This window comes from Patiria miniata, unplaced genomic scaffold (genome assembly GCF_015706575.1).
Source record: "Patiria miniata isolate m_02_andy unplaced genomic scaffold, ASM1570657v1 HiC_scaffold_5, whole genome shotgun sequence".
NCBI lineage: Eukaryota > Metazoa > Echinodermata > Asteroidea > Valvatida > Asterinidae > Patiria > Patiria miniata.
This window is the reverse complement of record NW_024037072.1, coordinates 19,928,965-19,949,438: the sequence shown is the minus strand read 5'-3', so window position 1 is coordinate 19,949,438 and position 20,474 is coordinate 19,928,965. Positions and strand designations below refer to the sequence as shown.

At 41.4% G+C, this 20,474-nt stretch overlaps 2 protein-coding genes across 2 annotated transcripts; both read left to right on the top strand.

Annotated features, from left to right (window-relative positions):
• Positions 1 to 466: 466 nt before the first annotated feature.
• LOC119742111 (carbohydrate sulfotransferase 3-like) lies at positions 467 to 4,055 on the top strand. The gene is made up of 2 exons (XM_038218146.1): positions 467 to 1,360; positions 2,465 to 4,055. The coding sequence occupies exon 2, from the start codon at positions 2,644 to 2,646 to the stop codon at positions 3,985 to 3,987; it is 1,344 nt and encodes a 447-aa protein (XP_038074074.1). The 5' UTR covers positions 467 to 1,360; positions 2,465 to 2,643; the 3' UTR covers positions 3,988 to 4,055.
• A 13,222-nt stretch (positions 4,056 to 17,277) lies between these two features.
• On the top strand, positions 17,278 to 19,628 carry LOC119741121 (carbohydrate sulfotransferase 3-like). Its single transcript, XM_038216809.1, has one exon. The coding sequence runs from the start codon at positions 17,825 to 17,827 to the stop codon at positions 19,166 to 19,168; it is 1,344 nt and encodes a 447-aa protein (XP_038072737.1). The 5' UTR covers positions 17,278 to 17,824; the 3' UTR covers positions 19,169 to 19,628.
• The last annotated feature ends 846 nt before the right edge of the window (positions 19,629 to 20,474 follow it).

The window sequence follows — 20,474 nt, the reverse complement described above, 5'->3', positions numbered from 1 at the left end:
AAGCCCACCGACCATTTTTTTTTATCTGCAGCCGCTGCACTGTAGGATCTGTCTCTCCTCCCTTTCTAGGTAAAATTGCTTTGCAAATGCTGAAGGCCAGAAATGTTTTGTATTAGGTGTAATAAAATAAAACAACACTTTTGGAACAAAGCTATAAAATAACCCCGAACGTCGTGAAGGGGGAGCAATGGAGGGCACTGCCCCCCCCCCCTTCCTGTGGGAAAAGGGGGACAATGAGGTAGGGAAAAACGGAAACTGAGCAAAGAAGATTGTTAGGTCAATACACCGTTGAAACTGCCTGAAGGCAGTGTAAGGCCGTGTCCGAAACGGGCTTCCAAAGCTACGGCTACGTCTATTGTCAGCGCGTCGGGGCGTATTTTCAATGGGCGCAGACCTAGACCTAGCTCTAGACAACTGATTCGGATGCAGCCTAACAAGAGTTAATGGTCACATGGAACAGCGCCCTCTGTATGTGACCGCAAGTTAGTACGCGCACACTGGAGGTCACGCACACACTCAAGACATAGCTAAGACAAAGGAATTGCAGCCGGGAATAAGATTTAGACAACACTGTTTTAGAGCCTATACAAATGAGTCTTGTTTGAATCATTATCCTGACTTAAAGACTACATGTACATTATATTACATGGTGACAGAAGTGGCTGTTGTGTATTTGGTCTACTGATTAAGAAGATTTTCAAGAAAACAGACAGCAAATGGCAAAGAATCAACCGAGGCTGGCTGTGAAAAAATACCTGACGTTCATCGATCTATGTACATGTACAGGTGAAATTATGGAGTGACCATGGAGATATTGTGTTAAGTAAGACAGAGGATAGATTTGTGGAGGTTGTGCTACATGTTATATCCAAGCTATAAAAAAAAACTGTTGGCAAGTGTTGGAAAATTACTGAATGTCAACCCAGTTCAGAACTCTTTATTTATGCTTTGGTTCCATGGTTCCAGTAATCGGGTATCACCGGATTCTGCACCCCTCTCATGATTTGTTGTTTTAGCATAATTTTTGGAGTAGGCCTGACTCTCAAACAGCAGTTTCAGAACAGCTGACTCCATACTTCCACATCAGAGATGAGCCGAGTATCCAGGAGGGATTGATCCCAAGTCCATCCGTAGTGATATGCTGGTACATAATAACCTTGCATTGTGTATGCGGACTAGTCCCCGTCGCAGTACCCGCTGCTGCACTAGAGATGCTTTCATGAATTTACACAATAGAAAATATCGATCCATATCGCCCACTAGACTTAAGCAGAACAGGCCATCAGTACTGTGGGTTTCTTTCTTCGCGGGTTGTATGGAATGCGAAAGATCGTGGATGTTTTACGAGTCAAGACGAGGAGTAAGTTTATTATTGTATGCTTTTAATTTTAATAACACGACAGAAACAGACTAAGTATTGAGCAGTGCGCTCCTCTCGAAACCCCGTTGCCACAACAGAGTGAAGTGTACTGTATGTCATTATTTTGTTTGGACTGGAGGACCACTCGGTGTTTTCTTAGATGATAATGCGCGGTTGGTGCTGCAGTATTGACACATTGTAAAGAGATGACACGACACAAAAACGTACGGATGGAGCTAACAGAGGGATAGGTAATACCGCGGCAAAAATTCTCGTCCAAACTAATTGAACCAATTCAGATATTCAAATGGGCGTCGTCATTATGCTGGTAGACGACAGCAGAATAAGATGTTTATCCTTTACTGCCGTTCTCAATCCGTGTATTTCATGACGAAGTACTAGTATAAAATGCAAAAATTCAGTACGCAAACTATGTTATATCTAAAACGGAGATGAGGTTATATAATCAATCAGTCTTGAAACTGCAATAAACTCTGATCTCCAACTGATCCCACAAGTACAAGACGAGGTCCAGTCCAAACATATATAATAGACGTTACAGGATCGATATCAAGTTCACAGACTGTTTTTAAGCTTTCCGCCTCAAAACCCAGAACTTCGGTAGAACGGCTAGTCCGTGCAAGAGTCGCCCCTCGCTTGATTTACTCAGGGGAAAATGTCAAGTATTAATTCCTCAAACAATTACAGCAAAGTGGTTTCAGAACATAAAAAAAATATCGAGGGGCCAAAATAAGAAGGGGTTGACCTACCAACCGGCCGGAGTTGTTCATAGGTTGACGTGGGTGAAGCCAGTTCGTGAGTAATTCAGTAATGTCGATGCAATCATTGCAATAAGGTTCTCTGACTCTTTTGCCAACGATAAATTTGGAGACGAAAAATATTCGATGAAAAATGGGCATCGGTGGATTCGAACCAGGGATTTTTCGATCCATAATTAAATCCGCTTGGCTTCTGTGACAAATTGACAATATCCGTGCTTTAGAATGCTTCAGTGTAACTAGTAGACTAAACAAATAATGGTGTTGACGTCTTGTTTCTTTTTTTGCTATGAATAAACATAATTTCCCATTTTTTTCCTTTCAGGTTGAGCTTTTGTCAACATTCAAGACGGCGTGCAGTAAAGGAGCAACGTACGCTGAAACATTAACACTACATAATATATGCCTACTCAGACTAATGATAAACTGATGACCTGAAACAGCCTTTCAAAGACATAGGCCTAGAGAGTGTCGTGAAGTCCTTTCCGTGAGTCATTCGAAAACATGTCGAGACGATATCTATTTTTTCTCGTAACTATTTCAGCCGCATGTTTTCTCCTCTATTTGGTGGTGAGACACGCCCCAATTTTGGGGAGCCACCAGAGCCACATCGTATCAGCAGTGAAATTGAGATCAGGTCAGTCAAGTGATGTGGGGCTGCCGTCCTTTTCACTCTGCAACTGTTCTTGTTCGACTGTGAACTCCGTCACCAGAGCCGCCAAAGGCAGGCATGCGACAACTCCCGCGTCCGGACACCAGACTGTTGTAGACGTGAACTCTGACCCCGTCCGCCATGATGTTGTCATGGGAACCAGACCTTTGGGTTCCAGTGTCGTCATCATGGCAGTCATGCGGACTGGTTCCTCATTCGTCGGCGAGATATTTGGCCAAAACGAAAACACCTTCTACCTTTTTGAGCCCGGCATTCCCCTCGAAAACGAACTGATTGCCCACAATGAAACTAGTGTTTTCATGCAACAGTTGTACATTGATATGATGAACTCGTTGTACCGGTGTAATGTGACTTACCTGGATTTTTACCTCAAAAGTTTGTCAGGCAAAAACCAGAACACTATTCTGAAATCTGCACCGCGGCTGTTCGATTCGCTGTGCCCCAAAATGAAACGCGGTGGCTCGGGTCGCTTTCTGTGCGGGAAAGTTTCGCCAATACAGTTTGTGCAAAAATGTCGGGAGAAAAGATCCATTGTGATTAAGTCTATTCGCATTTGGCACATCGGGATGTTTCTGCCGTTGATACAAAGCGCCAACTTGAAAGTCATTCATCTCGTTCGGGACCCACGAGGGATGACTGCATCTCGAGTACCCGCCATGAATGTCGTTGACAACACATCCAACAAATTACAGGCCGAGTCGTTCACGGAGGAAATGCGCGAATATCTTATACGATACTGCTCCCTCAGCCTGGAAAACAAAGAAACAGGCCTGTACCTTCCTAAGTACAGAGACAACTACTTTCTGCTGAGGTATGAGGACATGTCATTGGATCCAGAGAGAGTCACCCAACTCCTCTACAACTTCACTGGACTTGGTGCTGTCCCTGAGACAGTATCTAAATGGATCGCTGAGAATACCCAGGCTTATAGACCTGGAGTATACTCAACTACCCGAGTGTCCAGCCAAGTGTATCAGTCGTGGCGTAAAAAGTTAGACTTCAAGACCGCTAAGGCCATCGAGAATGTTGGACGCTGTGCTGAGATGATGGAGCATTTCGGATACCTTCCCGTGCGGGACAAGTCGCATCTCAAGAACCTGTCGTTTCCCCTCCTCGCTCCCATTCCAGCGGAACACGATTCCCAGAAATATCAGTCATATCGTTTCACAGGTTGACTATAGGCATGCTCCCTTCAAATCAAAGCAACTCCAAAAAACAACCGTTCATAACTTTGATCCAAGACTTTAATAAGGGAATAAATGTGTGCTCCGGAGGTTTTTATCACTCTGTTTAATACCACTTAGAGTCTGGGTGCTGATAATTACCCGAGCCGGAGGCGAGGGTAATTATCAGCACCCAGACTCTAAGTGGTATTAAACAGAGTGATAAATACCGACGGAGTACATATTTATTCCCATTCATAAATACCTTTTCGGTAAAAAAAAAATCATATAATTCATTCAAAACATCCCGATTTTGTTCAACAAATTCACTTTATGCTTTTTGAAACATCCCTCCTGCAAAATAATGGAGTGTTCAGCTGGCGAGTAAGATGAAAACAACCCTTTTATGGAGAGTGACGCGCGCGTATCATGTTCTACGCGATGTCGCGCAGAACGCACCTGGCGCGTTGCGTTTTGAATTTAGAACTATAAAATTCTAACTCCCTGGTAGTGTTGCGCATGCCTACGTGAGGATTGTGAACGTTCAACCAATGAAACGATAAGAGACACTGGATTTTTAGGAGTCCACATTTTATTGTGACACTGGAAAAGTGTTTAAGACCAGCTAGCCATGTCTTTATCATCCGTTTAATACCGGCCACGTGACGGGCTCTCGACCAATAGGAATGGCTAAACTGTCTGAGGTATTTATGAATCAGTGTTAAACCTATCCATAGGTTCTTTACTGGCCAAACTTTCAAAAGGACCTATAATGTGCATCCGCACATGTTCAGAGAGGGAGAAATGTTCATTTTGAAAGCAACAGGGAAATGTCTTAGCCTATGTGTGTAAATTTGGCCCCATCTATTTGCATGCGCAAAAGTGGAATCCCTCATACAGGGCCCTTTAGTACAGTTTGATTGGTCCAATTCTGGGCTTTGATTGTGTTTCCCTGATTTGCAGCACTGCAGCTGTCAATCTTCCGCGGGACGGTACAGATCAGTATGGGCGGCCATTAGGGCAAAAAAGACAAAAAAATAAATAAAACAAAACCACAAAATTATACGAAAACACACAAAAATTAAACGAACAACTCAGAAATAAACAAATATAACTCAGAAATAAACGAACAACTCAGAAATAAACGAACAATTCAGAAATAAACAAACAATTCAGGAATAAACAAATATAACTCAGAAACAAACGAACAACTCAGAAATAAACGAACAACTGAAAAATAAACGAACAACTCAAAAATAAACGTAAAACTCAGAAATAAACGAATAGGTCAAAAAGAAACCATCAACGCAGAAATAAACAATCAACTCAGCGTTAAACGATCAACTCAGAAATAAACGATCAACTCAGAAATAAACGATCAACTCAGAAATATACACGAACTCAGAAATAAACGAACAACTCAGAAATGAACGAAGAACTCAGAAATAAACGAACAACATCCCCAGGGTGTCGAGCAGCAGTACGCGCCCACCATGTACCATACATTACAGAAGTGCAGACGACATAATGTTTACCGCGGCATCCAAGATGGCGGACACCTTGCATCGCTTCACGTGATAAACACGGACACATGACACATCACGGGTGAAGTGGGTTTTCGTGGACGACCTCCGACGCCTATTAAAAGGAGTCTAAGCGAAAGGTAAGCCTGATTACAGTTTGATTTTTATGATGGAAAACGTCGACTTTAATCGTAAACTTTTACAATGTCAATGGCATATATATCCCGCCGTCATGTCTGTACGTCATGCGTGTGGGACGGGTTTGGCCACTGTACTGGCGCACGCGCGCGGTGCGGTGGGCAGACCACGGACCATTACATGGTCCGTGGTAATGGAAATGGTCCGTGGTACATGCATGGTCAGACCGACCATCGAGCTATATCCGAGGTGGAATGATTCCCACATCTGGCCATCACTATTTTTCCCCTTCAGTGACCTATCATGCATCAGAAAGTGATAATTTGTCCAAACAATTAAAATTTAGCTTGGGAAAATATTGAAATATTTAGGAAACACTTGGAATAGAAACGTACAGACCAGTTTCATACGGTTTGTGCACAGGGATGGCCAGATATGGGAATCTTCCCATCACTAATTGTTCCCTGCAGTGTTAACAGCCATCAGCTGGAGAACATATTGAAGTATTTACCGAGAAAAAACGAGGGAGGGGAGGCAAGGGGGGGGGGGTACCCCCCAGAAGAGCCACACAAAAAAGGAAGGAAAAAAACAAGATAAAGGAAATTTAAGAAATAGAGGTGCAAAGTCATATTTTTGTAAATTAATGAGTTGGGGGGGGGGCAAAATGTCCCTGCCCCCCTCTAAAACTGATAAATTGAGAATATGTTGAGAAATACAGGATTTTTTGGGGAAAAATATGTTTTACCCCCCATTACAAAAAATCCTGGCGACGCCTATGTTTGTGCATAGGGTCACCATGGTCACTGTCATGGTGATTTCCAGGTATAAATCTTTTTTCTGGATAGCTTTATGATAGGTGATTGCACTCTATTTTACTCTACACTGCCACCATCAGTCCCCTGATTACAACTTGATTAACATCTATGTAGGCCTGGTCTTAAAGAGTTTGTGATGAGATTTTGCAACTTTTCATGCTAAACCGTTCCATATATTTTGTCATTTGTCCCAACAGAGAGCAGGATATTATGAACGGTGTTCAAGCCAGCTACATCAATGATCCAGATGGAAAGCAACAGAAACTCAACTGAAAGAAAGCAACTTTAGTCTTGTCTGATAAGTGCTGCATGCGTTCCACAGCCCATGCCAAGTATGGACTGAAATTCTGGCTTAACTACCAGATCTTAGCTCCATGATACAAGTATGTAGACAGCAGCTGGCTACTAGCTGCGGCTCCCCGAGTACCTTGTAAAATGGCGAATGCACTGTTAAAGTTATAGAGATTTTTTATTATAAGACCCCCGAAAATCCACAAATACATGTATGAGAGAAAGTTCACTGCAACCACTGATGCATTTATGCAGAGGATTCAATTAGTTTGGAACTTGCTGCAACCCCTGTCCAGGTTGTCATTGAGGATTCTGTCCGAGGACTTATTGAGGTGAACAGTCTGTCAAGGTTCAGAGAGGTGACACTAAAGGAAGTGATTCTAGCCAAAAAGGACTGCACAATTTTCCTCTGCAACTGAGGGAATCAAAACCCATGACGAAGGAGAAATCGAGTTTTACCAAGTGCAGATGCAGATGGCAGTTGTAGGTGTGCCTTGTTGTGACCTTTGAATTTTCACCAATGCCACAGCGATGTGCTCATAGTCTTTGTACATATGTTTCATTCATTGAGGCATTTTTGAAACCATTGAGTATTCTCCAATTTCATAAAGGTCAATGTTTTACCATAAAGCCCAGGGTTTGCAATTTGTTTATCAAGACACCTTGCACAAATTTTATTTGGCAAAACTAGTTAATTGGTCTTGTCATAAATGTGATTGCTCTAGTTCAAAGAGTAAAAGTGCATGTACATGTACATGTTATTATTACAATTATATTTTAGACATTAACATTTTTGTCAACAAATTGCAGACTTTTTATTCATCTTTAAAAATCTATACTTTACTTTTCTATGAATAGTTAGTGCAATTTTAGGTGATATATATATGCACCTAGGACAGTTTAAATACATTTTTCTACTAAGCAATTTGTGTTTCTACTGAGCTAAATGTGTCATTAAGAATAGGAGCAACTTAACATGTATCTGTACAAGGATTGGATGTATTTCGTCAAGATTGGTTTTGGAAACCAACTTCAGAGACTGAAAGTTAACTGTTGATTTATATACGGCAGTTCACATTTTGGAAAGAATTCCACATACGGACGTCACTTGAGACCCTGTATACAACTTTGAGAGTGGTCTGAACATTTCTGTTTTCTCACTAAATTCTTCAATGTTTTCCCTGCTATATTTGACTTTGTACATGTTATCGCTTTCTGATGGCTGGTAGGTCATTGCAAGGAAAAATTATTGACATCCGTATATGGAATTCTTTCCCACATGTTCTTGTTATGTTTAGTAAAAGGATTTTTTAAACAACATTTTAAGGTTTCCTTCCACTCTTGAGATTTAATTTATTGCATTGTACTAGACTGGGGCAAGCATTATTTGTGTGTAACTTAAAGAAACTGCCTGAAAAAAGTACAATTCACATTTCGCAAGTTAATTATTAAACCACTGCTTTAATATCTCATCCAAAAAATGGGGGATGGGGGTTGGGCTGGAGGCACTGGAGGATGGGCCATTTGGTGAATTGGGTGGGGGATGGGGGGCGGAGTGTGAAGTTTAAACTTGTGATTGGCCCCTAACACAACTCTCTGTAAAATTTACATGAATCTGCCAAAGATTAAAGACGACAATGCTGTGCTGCAGATCCAGAAACTTTACTGTGTAGTACAACTTCTGCTAATACAGTTTTGTAGTGGTACATGTCAGGCACAGATTGACTACAATAAAACAGAAAATAAAATGTACGTATTTGTTACAAGAAATTACCCTGTACATGTGTATTTGTGTAACCTTATTGTAACAGAATTAGCTCATTACATGATATCACTTACATGTTCCAAACACATGCACACACATGTCCAAAGCAATGTTTATGTAAATACACATGTAGGCCCCTACAATGTACATGTACATGGAGTGAGTGTATCAACTATGACCTAAATCCAGTGTCAGTCCAACAATTTGCATTTATACTAGCTACTCCACATTTAAAGAATACTGATGTCTAAATGCAAGAAGGGTTTATGTACACCCTGTATAAATCTCGACCTGCAGTACATGTGCTTTTAACAGGTTCCACAATACCGTGACTATGCAACCAACAAATGCGTTGAAAATGAAACTTATAGGCTATAAAACGGTACTAAATATCACACTAATCACTAAATAATTTATAGAAATTGTTTAACAGTAAACTGCTGTACCAACCGTTTAATAAACCTCAGCGATTATTGCTTTGGGCGAAGAATTTAACACACAAGTTGCAAACTCTACAACGCTAAATCTATGTTGCTAAGGAGCACTTGGTTACCATCTTTCTGGTACAGTGCCCTCACTAGGCAAAAAGAAGAAATCTGAGTTTGGCCGCTACTTTACATGTATCTAGCACTGCATGTATCTATTTAAATTTAATAATTTTTACAAATATCTGCAGAAAAAAATGTAGCACCTCTTTTAGTTTCTGTGTGCAGAAGTTGTACAGTTACAATTTACATACATGTAGAACTGCAAATGTGACATGGATTAGACTTAGAGTGACAACAAAGACTTAAGTAGGGCCTACATGTACATGTAGGCTACACAGAAAAAAAAAATAGGCCTACTTCATTTAGTGAGGGCCAAATATTGTAGCATAGCAGCGCACTTTTTGAACGCTTCCTGTAGGTTAGGGGTATCTTCTCTCCAAGAAAATGTCACTGTTTTCCCATTTACCGTTGAACGGTCGCACATGCTACTGCAACAGACTCAACCAGCTGATGAGGCTGCAATGGTCTGCTCCAAGGAGAAAATGAGGCATATTAAAGTTGTACTTTCCGCTTCATGATTACTTCTTGGAAGGATCTTGTTTCATCACAGGCTTCCCTTCCATGTTACTAGAATCGTCCTGAAACCAAAATTTGAGAGTTACAAATTAATCATCATGTTGACATCCTGTTCTGATTACTAGCATCACCCTTGTACCCTGTGCAACCAGTGGAACCAAAGAGAACTGATATGAACTGCTGATTTTGTTTAAGTAAATCCAATGCATTTTTTTCTTCATTTTCAACTGCTTCCAAACACACAATGCATGATATTTTCTGTGGGTCACCAAAATAATGCAATATGCACACAGCAGTTCACAGTTTATTTGGGGTTCACTGAGTATTTCAGGCTAAACAGTTAACTAACCATGTCAATGGCGTATTTGAGAAGCGGTTCGACTGGTGGCAGCGCAATCGACAGATAGCATCATGATCAACCGATCGCGGTCAACATTAATACTAGTGCTAGGGGCCTTTTGCGTTTGTAAAAATTGTTGCGTAAAGATACTAAAAAAATTCAACTCGAACTGAAAAATAATGGGTAAAAAGTCTCTTTTATTAGAATTATGAATAAAATTTTAGAGTCGCGGAAGTCGTTTGATCTTTAAAGCGGCAAAATGCTCAAAAAATAAACAAGACATATAGACCATACCCGTCCGGGGAAAGAATCCCATAGTCTACCTCCACTTCACACCCTGTTACCATGATGTTACAAACCAGTCAAATGAGACTGGTCTGAAAAATTATGTTTTCTCACTAAATATTTCAATATTTTCCCAGTAAATATCACTTTTTAGGACATGTTACCGCTTCTGGTGGCTACTACTAGTACTAGTATAGTCATTGCAGGGAAAAACTAGTGGCGTACGTGTATGGAATTCCCATTCTTTCCAGTCTGACCAACCATGGAGGAATTCCTCCATGGACCAACGTAGTCATGCATGGCGCAGCGCCACGCCGCGCCATCCCAGCCCAGTACATGTGGCCAAACCCGGCCGGCATTGGCATACCGTTCGTACACATGACGTACAGACTAGACATGACGGAATGCCATGGTAAACGTTTACAAAGTCAACGTTTTTCATCATAAAAATTAAACTGCATCCCAGGCTTACCTTTCGCATAGACTTCTTTCTGGCTTCGGAGGTCGTCGACGAAAAAACACTACGTTTTTACCCTCCGTTTTTTCTACGGCGGGCGCGTGAAGCGGTGCAAGGTGTCCGCCATTTTGAATGCCGCGGTAAACATTATGTCATCTGCACTTCTGTAATGTATGGTACATGGTGGGCGCGTACTGCTGCTCGACACCCTGGGGATGTTGTTCGTTTATTTCTGAGTTCTTCGTTTATTTCTGAGTTGTTCGTTTATTTCTGAGTTCGTGTATATTTCTGAGTTGATCGTTTATTTCTGAGTTGATCGTTTATTCCTGAGTTGATCGTTTAACTCTGAGTTGATTGTTTATTTCTGCGTTGATGGTTTCTTTTTGAGTTGTTCGTTTATTTCTGAGTTGTTCGTTTATTTTTGAGTTGTTCGTTTATTTCTGAGTTGTACGTTTATTTTTGAGTTGTTCGTTTATTTGTGAGTTGTTCGTTTATTTGTGAGTTGTTCGTTTGTTTCTGAGTTATATTTGTTTATTCCTGAATTGTTTGTTTATTTCTGAATTGTTCGTTTATTTCTGAGTTGCTCATTTATTTATGAGTTATATTCGTTTATTTCTGAGTTGTTCGTTTATTTCTGAATTATATTCGTTTATTTCTGAGTTGTTCGTTTATTTCTGAGTTGTTCGTTTATTTTTGTGTTGTTTGTTTAATTTTGTGGTTTTGTTTTATTTTTGTTTTTTGTCTTTTTTGCCCTAATGGCCGCCCATAGATCAGAGGGCGCTACAATTACCATTTTCCAAAATAGGGGCGCTCTTCAAAACCGGCCATTCTGCAAACTACGCATTTTGTGCCCATTTTCAGGGCGCATTGTAAGGGTTTTGGGGCTTGGTTTTCATATTCCTCGTTCATATCAGAACTTTCTATACCATTTTGGGAAGTGGTTACTGATAAACAAATTATCCCAAATTTTAGGGCCAGTTTTTTTTCATCGCAAGGGGGTACATTTATGCTCGAGGGGGCACATTTATGTCCGCAAAAGGGGCACGGGTGAATCTGGGGGAGGGGTAGTGCCCCCAGGACCCCCCCCCCCCCCGGTTCCGCCGCCCCTGTTCGAGGGGTCCGGAAGCGCGCCACTAGGGGTCAACTTTCAGGGTCTATTGTCTAGTCTTTGGTTTTATTGCACTCGGACCAGAGAAGTTTCGAGCATACTTCACGCGCGCTATTTATTTGTTTAATTATTACATTTTTTTACCCAGGGTATGCCCAAACAGTTTAAAACTGGTTTCCATTGGGGCCCTGCATACATTACAAAATAACTGCACATTATGTACAAATACAATACCTTACAAATGCAATACAGCACAATGAAATAAAATAAAAGCATATGCGATTACTGCATGATCGTAAAGCAACTATTATAATTACTGTACAACTATTACAAAGAAACATGTACAGTTTCAAAGGACATCGCTAACAGACTTCCCTAAAGGCCTAAGGTGAAATAAGTGAACACGGCGAATTTGGAATTTCTTGTGACATTGGGAAAATATATTTTTTTAGAGGCCTACATTCGCTGATTACGAGAGGGGCGAAAAACCCTTTTGGGAGGAAAACGGGAATATTCCCATCCGGCTCCATATTATCATGGCAACCAACAAGTTTGTTAAAGGGAATGTACAACATTTGCTTTTGCTGCAATATTCAGAAATTAATGGATTTGGCGGATTAGTATGTTATAGAAAATATTGTTAAACTGACTTAATTCACGTTTTGGTCTTGTAGATGCTGGAAAAACCAAGAAAACCTATCATATTCTTGTAGTCTGGCTCCCTGACCCCACTTAAGATGAAACGGAGCAATTACATGTAATACTCTTTGGGGAACTGTAAGGTCGAGAATAGGTCTAGCGCAGGCTTGTACCCCTTCACAGGTGTGTAATCAATTGCAAAGAAAAGTCAGAATAACTTAATATGAAAAAGTAGGAACAGTTTTTGAAAAAAGCCAGTTTTCTCCAACGCTGGTTTTCGTGAAAATGTCAGCACACCAGGAGCCACGATTTTAAAGGATGCTTAGACTGTCATTCCCTAACAGTTCAGTAAGGTATTTCGTGATAATTTGATCATTTCGTTCTTTGATGTTTTCAAATGTTGTATCTTCCCTTTAACTCCGTAAGTCAGCACAGATTTAGGCATGATGTATTCAAGCTATTGAGCGCGTGTATGCTAGGAATTTCTCGGGTCTATGCGCCAAAGTACCCAAGAACTGGATTTTATCTATATTTTGGGGGTTGAACTCGAAAAATAGCAAGGATTGTATATATTTTATCTTGCAGCATGTGTAGAGAATGTTACATTTAATAAAAACCATAATATACTTTCTTATGTGCCTATTTGAGCAGGCCTATAAATTGTTTTGATGTAGTTTAGGTGTAATTTGAACAAGCCCGCAATAAAGGACTGACATTCATTTCTTGAAAACTGTGTGGCGTTTTTTGCGCGCAGTTAATACATGGATGTTTTCTGAACCACGGCTTAATCTCCAGTTTCGGTTATCACTCTCGGAATCATGTTCTTCAGTAGTGGATCTAGAGGAAACACCCCCCTCCCCCCCCCCCCCCCCCCCCCCGTTGATTAATCAGACACTGATTAATTAAGGAAAGTAGTAAAATGGGGCCAAAAATATCAAATGGAATGCTAATTAAGTTCCTAAATGTATTCTTGAATTGCTTTTAATGTAGGAGAAATCATCGTAGTCCGCGGCCATGCCCCGGACCCCCTAGTAGGGCATGCCTTCGACACGCCTTAGGACCCCACCACCTTTATATCACCCCCCCCCCCCCCCCCCACCACACACACACACACACACACACACACACACACACCCGTTTCATGAAAGCTAGATCTGCAACACATTACTGACATTTGCCACCATATTTTAGATGATTAAAGGTAGTAATTAAGTAGTAAAGTCTGTCACGAGCCAATGTGGCCCATTGGGCCGCGCCGGCATTTATCTCCGGTTTCAGAGAATATTTCTATTCCCCCTGAATGGGATGCTAGTCCATCACAGGTTACTCCCCAGCTAAAGTCGGCATCCATTTACACGCCTGTGTGGAGAGAGGCAAGTGTGGATGAAGAGGCCTGCCCAAGGACACAACATAAAAATGGTCAGCAGCTGAATTCGAACTCCTGACCCTCTGATCATGAGTCACAAACCCTAACTACTGTTTCTCTATTGGAAGTTGGTTGCTGCCTCGGCAAATAATATGGAAGACATAATCTAACTTTTGAAGCTCATTTCTTGTGCTGCATAATGGCTACCCGAAAATTAAAGCACTAACCCTTCTCTCCCCCCCCCCTCCTGCATGGGCGTCGCCATATGACTTCACATGGACTTCACACCTCTTTTTCTTTCTTTTTTGTCTTTCTTTTTTCTCACTTTTTTTCTTTCTTTGTTTGCAAGCGCCCCCCCCCCCTTGCCCCCCCCCCCCGCGACGCCCATTTCGAATGCAACAACACTAGAAACTGAAAGCCCTGTTGCGCTCTTTGAATGAGATTAGTGTGGAGTTTCAAAAGGGGTTTACGAGGCGCATACCGCGCGTTGTGAGATAGTGTGGACATTACAAACTAGGCAGGAGGCACATGTCGCCCAATGTTTAGAACTCTGAAAGAAAAGAATTGGGAAGAAACTTCTTTCCTGCAGGCACTGATGAAGGCACAAAGAAAAATGAAGGGGTATATTGCAAAAGTGGCATTTTAGCGTTTGAATCCAAAACAGAATACCAGGAGTAAACCACTCGAACCTGTACATATAAGCATACAGACCTGACAAACTTATTCACCAAGAAATGTTTTTATTGACTTGACTATAACCAATTGGGAGAGTGGTCATCTCGCTTGTGGGCTTTCAAAAAGAACTTTTCAATTTTGGAATTTATACTAGTTTCTGAATAAACGAGCACCTTTTTAAACAATATTTTATTGCTGTTACGGTGTGGGGGAGGGGGGGGGGGCGCTAGATAGATGATATATCCGAATGGTGCAATTAGACCGACAGCGGGCGCAATAAATCCGCGATTGATGAGAGTTCACAAAATTTCTACGCGAACTCATTTGCATCAAAAGTACGTGCCCCACAGCCTTTTGGGGGGAAAAAAGAGACCGTCTGGTTTAAAATAACGATGGATGAATTGTGCAAATATAGCCGAGGATCAACTCCCTAGCTTTTGGGCTATTATCTGAGGGCAGACTTGATAAAATTACGGTCGAAAAATGGGTCCTATTTGCCCGAGAAAATGTAGGGATGCCATTTGTAAATTTGGCTGCACGTAGGCTTGGCCATTACCGTTGCTCTAGGCTGACACGTAGTAACCGTATGTAACCAGGTCGGGTTTTCGTACACACTTTTACCCGACAGGTTCCCTACTCCATCATGCATCACAGTCATGTCATAACTTTAGTATATTACTTGCATGTCACACTTTGTCAGCCATGAGCGTTGCGTTACGATCGATCATCTTTTTGCCTAGCGCCCTCTTGCGGCCAACTAAACTTTTTTAGCTCAGCGCGCGCCACCAAGAATTTTGCCCGCTACTTTTGAAACTATGCAAAGGGCGTAGCGAGCAGGCGAGTTCTACATTCCACGCGCTTTTTTTAAGTTAGATAGCTGGCATTCCGGGCGTTTCGTATAGTTTTCCCGTAGGGCTAGGCATGGGGCTAGGTCCTAAATATCGTTGATTCCGTTCCAACTCTACTTTGAGTTGACATCTTCCAGCTCCTGCTCCTGCTTTGCGACCAGCATTTTATAGCGAGCATTGCACACTCCACTTTTATTACTGCACATTTTGGGTGCGGCTCCCCGTTGTAGCAGTAATATAATTTTATATCCGGCGTTGCCGGCACTGCAGTTTTCTGCATTAATTTCTTCAATTTTGCTGCTGATTCTTCGATTTTAACATCGAGCACGGAGAGGAAGGCATGAACGTAGATCATCCCAAATGGTGAGTAAATCCCTTGTGTGTTATTGAACTTTTTATGCCTGAATCTTTTTATGCCATAATCTTTTTATGCAACATCTGTTCACTTACTGATGTATTTATAAACGTATTCTTTGATTTAAAAAATAAGGAAAACAGTGTTTCCCCAAATTACGTTGAATTTAATGATGTCTTTAATATAATGTTCTTTGATCTGAAAGTTTTCCCATAACTCATTAGTGATTTATTGTTTGGGATTTAAGATCATTGGATAGATCTAGACAGCTTCCATTCCCTTTTGACTGTCGTTCTTTTTATATGCCCAAGTTCTTTGTATACCAAAGTTCTTTATACACTAATTCTTTTGTTAACACCAGATATAAATTTGTAAATACATTGTCTCATATATTCGAAATCAATTTAATTGTGTTGTAAATAAAATATTTTGATATTATTGAGACATCCAAAAGACTTCGCTCCACCCAAATTATTTAGTGGAACCACTTGGTTGTGAGGAGAGTGCCACATTTAAAACTAATTCATATCGCTCTCCCCGGTTACATGTAAAAAAAAATATGGTCCTCTAAAAACTCCAAGCGCCGGGGGTTTTGTGCACAAACCTTATCAGACGGCAAAACCCGCAAGCCTTATCAAGACAGAAGTACCGGACCATCTTTTACGAGAATGTGTTCGTAATGATGTTCTTGAGTGTGATATTTGACCTACATCGAGGCGAAGTGACCGAAGACAAAATCTTAAGAACGTTGCATAACAACGAACCGTGTTGAAGTTAGTTGTTATGCAACGTTCTTAAGATTTTGAGTAATTTCGTCGTTTTAAAACCAGTCAACAGGCCAAACTTAAATTGCCTATGCCGGCCACACCACGATTTGTATACTGTCGGGGTTTTTTTCTTTATAGGGCTTCATGGAAAAATTTTTGTTTCTTGGTTCCGACTTTAAACCCTTCTTTGAAATTGTATTGCTGAAAAATCTGGATGAAAATTTGAACCCCCCCCCCCAAAAAAAAAAAAAAAATTCGCTCTATTTTCCAAGGAAGTGAAGGGATTATTATTCAAAATGGCGATGGACACCAGGACTGCTTTTAAAGGTAATCTTCTTTAGAGTGGAAAATCACCAATCAACGGCAACGTGTGAGCAGCGATCGCCGCCTGTCACGACAGTATAATAGAGATCAGTGGTTGACAATCGGTCAAAGCTCAATACGTAACACCGCGCAGTCGCTGTGGCGGGTGATTTATCTCCTAATACATGTGTATTTTCATTTGTCACAAATATCCCGAGATTACTTAGATCTCTCACAGGACACAACCAAGTATTAAACCATTATTATGACGCGTATGCGAGAACAACGCTTCCGGCTTTGGCGACAGGTTTGCTTGTGTCAACATCCTTTAAAAAAAACGTCCACCGTGGCAGACTGCAGATAAACTGTCAGATAAACGTTTGCGTGTGGCGTTACGTAATAGCGTCCATCTGTTGTGGAAACCAGCACGTCAATAGGGCCATTAAACTTTGTGCTAGTCCGTCGCTCAAAACTAAACATGGAAAAAACAGCACGATGCTTCCACATTGAGCCTTGAACCTACAGTTCATAGCATACAGGTAAAAAAAAACAACCGAAACCCCGTCTTTTATGAGGATGTATTGAACCGTTACATATTTCTGTGAATTGATTTTAATGACGTCGTTGCCTGAGCCTGACTGACTTCTGCAAATCGAGTTTTTTTTCTGCACTGACTGATGGCTGCGGCTGCGCTCAACAGGTGTGCAGTGATCCGTGAATTGTCTTTAGTAAACTCGCAACGTGTGGCCACAATGTACATGTATTCTGCTTACACCGCAAGTACAGCACACGTACATGTACATTATAAGCAATTATCCAACATCTCTGCGTAAGCTGTGTGGTTGGACTCAACACAGGTGTGACACGAACTGGACATTGCATTTCCAGAACGACGCATTACTACAGAAGAAACACCGATTCTACAAGCCATCACCATGAACATTTTTTAGTTATAGCCTTATACCACTAATTAAGATGCAGAAAGTTTCTGGAATATTTTCCGGTGAAATCTGACAAAACTTGCAGTGTGCCTACTGCTGGACATCTGGGATACATACAACATCAACAACATCTTAACTTGAGCACTCCTTGTATGTAGCAGCCAGCAGCATGGCAAGGAATATCCGATGTGTACTGTTTGGACTTGTCGCTGTATCGGCAATGTGTCTGCTTCTCTACGGTAGAAGAAGTGGCACGCTAGTGAAGAGTGTCACGGCAGTGAGTCGAGAGGGAGTTCGACAGATTACACAGGACAAAAGTAACACCGAAGAAGAACTGGGGATTTTCTCCAGAGGCACGAATGTCAGTAGTGAGGAATCATCGTCGTGTCCACCGTGCAACCGCAACCCTACTTCTATCGACCCCGTGCCCAACGGCGTGGAAGAGCAACCTGTAACCGGTGATGACTCGGTCCCTGTGGAAGATACCAGCAGCAGTGATCCACCGGGATCGCGTATTGTCGTGCTGACATCAATGCGGACTGGTTCCTCGTTCATCGGTGAGATATTCGGCCGAAATGACGACATCTTCTACCTATTTGAGCCCGGCCTAGCACTGCTCACAGAGCTGCATTCCAGGGGAGCTCTTTTCTTACAGCCAATGTATATGGATATGTTGAGGTCGCTCTATCAATGCAACACATCTTCTCTGGATTTCTACCTCAAGTGGTTGTCTAGGCAGCCCCCACTCGAAGTCAAGAAAAAAGTCCCACGAATTTTTGACTCATTCTGCTACCCGTTTAAGACGGGGAAAACGGGGCTGAAGTGCGACGCCGTTCCTGCAGAGATTTTTGAGAGAAAATGCCAAGAGAAGAGACACATTGCGATAAAATCTATCCGTATTTGGGACATCGGGATGTTTCTGTCACTGATACAAGATAGTAACGTGAAACTCAAGGTCATTCATCTCGTTCGAGACCCAAGAGGAATGACTGCATCGCGAGTTCTTGCCATGAATGTCGTTGAGAACACATTCAACAAATTGCAGGCGGATTCTTTCACAGATGAAATGCGATCGTACTTGATGGAGTTCTGCTCCTATAGCATCGACAATAAAGAAATAGGGTACTACCTCCCCAAGTACAGAGACAACTACCTTCTACTGAGGTATGAGGACATGTCATTGGATCCAGAGAGAGTCACCCAACTCATCTACAACTTCACTGGACTTGGTGCTGTCCCTGAGACAATATCTAAATGGATCGCTGAGAATACCCAGGCTCATAGACCTGGAGTATACTCGACTACCCGAGTGTCCAGCCAAGTGTATCAGTCGTGGCGTACTAAGTTAGACTTCAAGACCGCAAAGGCCATCGAGAATGTTGGACGCTGTGCTGAAATGATGGAGCATTTTGGATACCACCCCGTGCGGGATGAGTCGCATCTCAAGAACCTGTCGTCTCCCCTCCTCGCTCCAATTCCACCACCTCATGATTCTTACAGGTATCAGCCATAAATCAGTGATTGTGATAAAAAAAAAGGGCTGTTTTGGTTGCACCCATCTTGAAATCATATTCATCACCTGAAGTTTTAGATGAAGATCTGTGTTGAAGGTCGGCCATTTGTAGGTCAACTTCATTTTTGTGTGAATTTCTTGAAACTACACATGTACTGTTGGAAGAAATATAGCACGCAGCGTAATTCGGTGAATAAAATACACGTACATTTTGATTGTTAACAAGGCATGATATACAAGGTGTCCCAATAAACATCGTGCAAGAAGATTTAGAAATAGCTGATTTTCTCAAAAGTTGGTCAGATGAAAGTTGGTTTGCATAGTTGAATCTTCTTGATTTGTTTTCACAAATTATAAACAAGACCATATTTCTTGAAAATGCTATAAAATTCGATCAGCTAGTCGGACCAACTTTTGAGAAAATTCGAATTTTTTTTTTCATGCACAATGTTTATTGGGACATCCTATATACATGTACATACACATTTACATATACATGTAATTTGCCTACGTTACATCCGTATAACCATGGAGCTATAAGCATATGAAACTTGAATATGACCTCTGACCGATATCATTCCAAAGTGCCGCCTGATTTGTCAATTGTATCAAGAATAACAAGGGGTACATTGTATTTATACAAAAATAAGATTACCGAGTAGCTATTACTCAAGCGAATATGTGCATGTTGTGTTGTTTGTAGTACAATGTACATGACTTTATACAGTCGGGACTGGCGAAATATACTCGTCTTAACCGAAATCCCGTCTTAACCGTGCTCGTATTAACGAGTTCCGACTGTATACTGTTTGGAAACTGCTCTGTCACGCCAGGAAGCTCAATATTAATCAGATTCTGTTTTAATAGGTTTCCAATGATGCATGACAGAATCCTGTAGCAAATAGTATTGCAAAATAGTTAACAAGGTCAAAATTAAGTTGACCTCCATTTTGTGACCTTTCGACAGACAGGGTATTGATCATAGGGGCTTGTATATGAATCGATGGCGCCTCAATCGGAAGTGTGTGATGATTTCTCAGGAATACAATGTTCATAAGTTATTAAGCCCAGCAGTATTCATTTCTGGGTGCCGTTAGGACGGGGTTCGAAGGGCTGGCACCCATAAATGAAACGGTGGAAAAATTTTCGGACGTTGTACAAAACACTGCCTTTAACTTCAATGACATGGTTATAGAAATAGTGTATAAATAATATCTTTTAAAATACCTTACGATGATTCAAAGTTTGTTTTTAAATTGCCTGTTTCAAACGCAGTGGTACACCCCTGATTGAACTGCTGCACATG

Excerpts from the sequence above, each read along its gene's own strand:
- LOC119742111 (XM_038218146.1), top strand. The coding sequence starts at position 2,644 with ATGTCGAGACGATATCTATTTTTTCTCGTAACTATTTCAGCCGCATGT.
- LOC119741121 (XM_038216809.1), top strand. The coding sequence starts at position 17,825 with ATGGCAAGGAATATCCGATGTGTACTGTTTGGACTTGTCGCTGTATCG.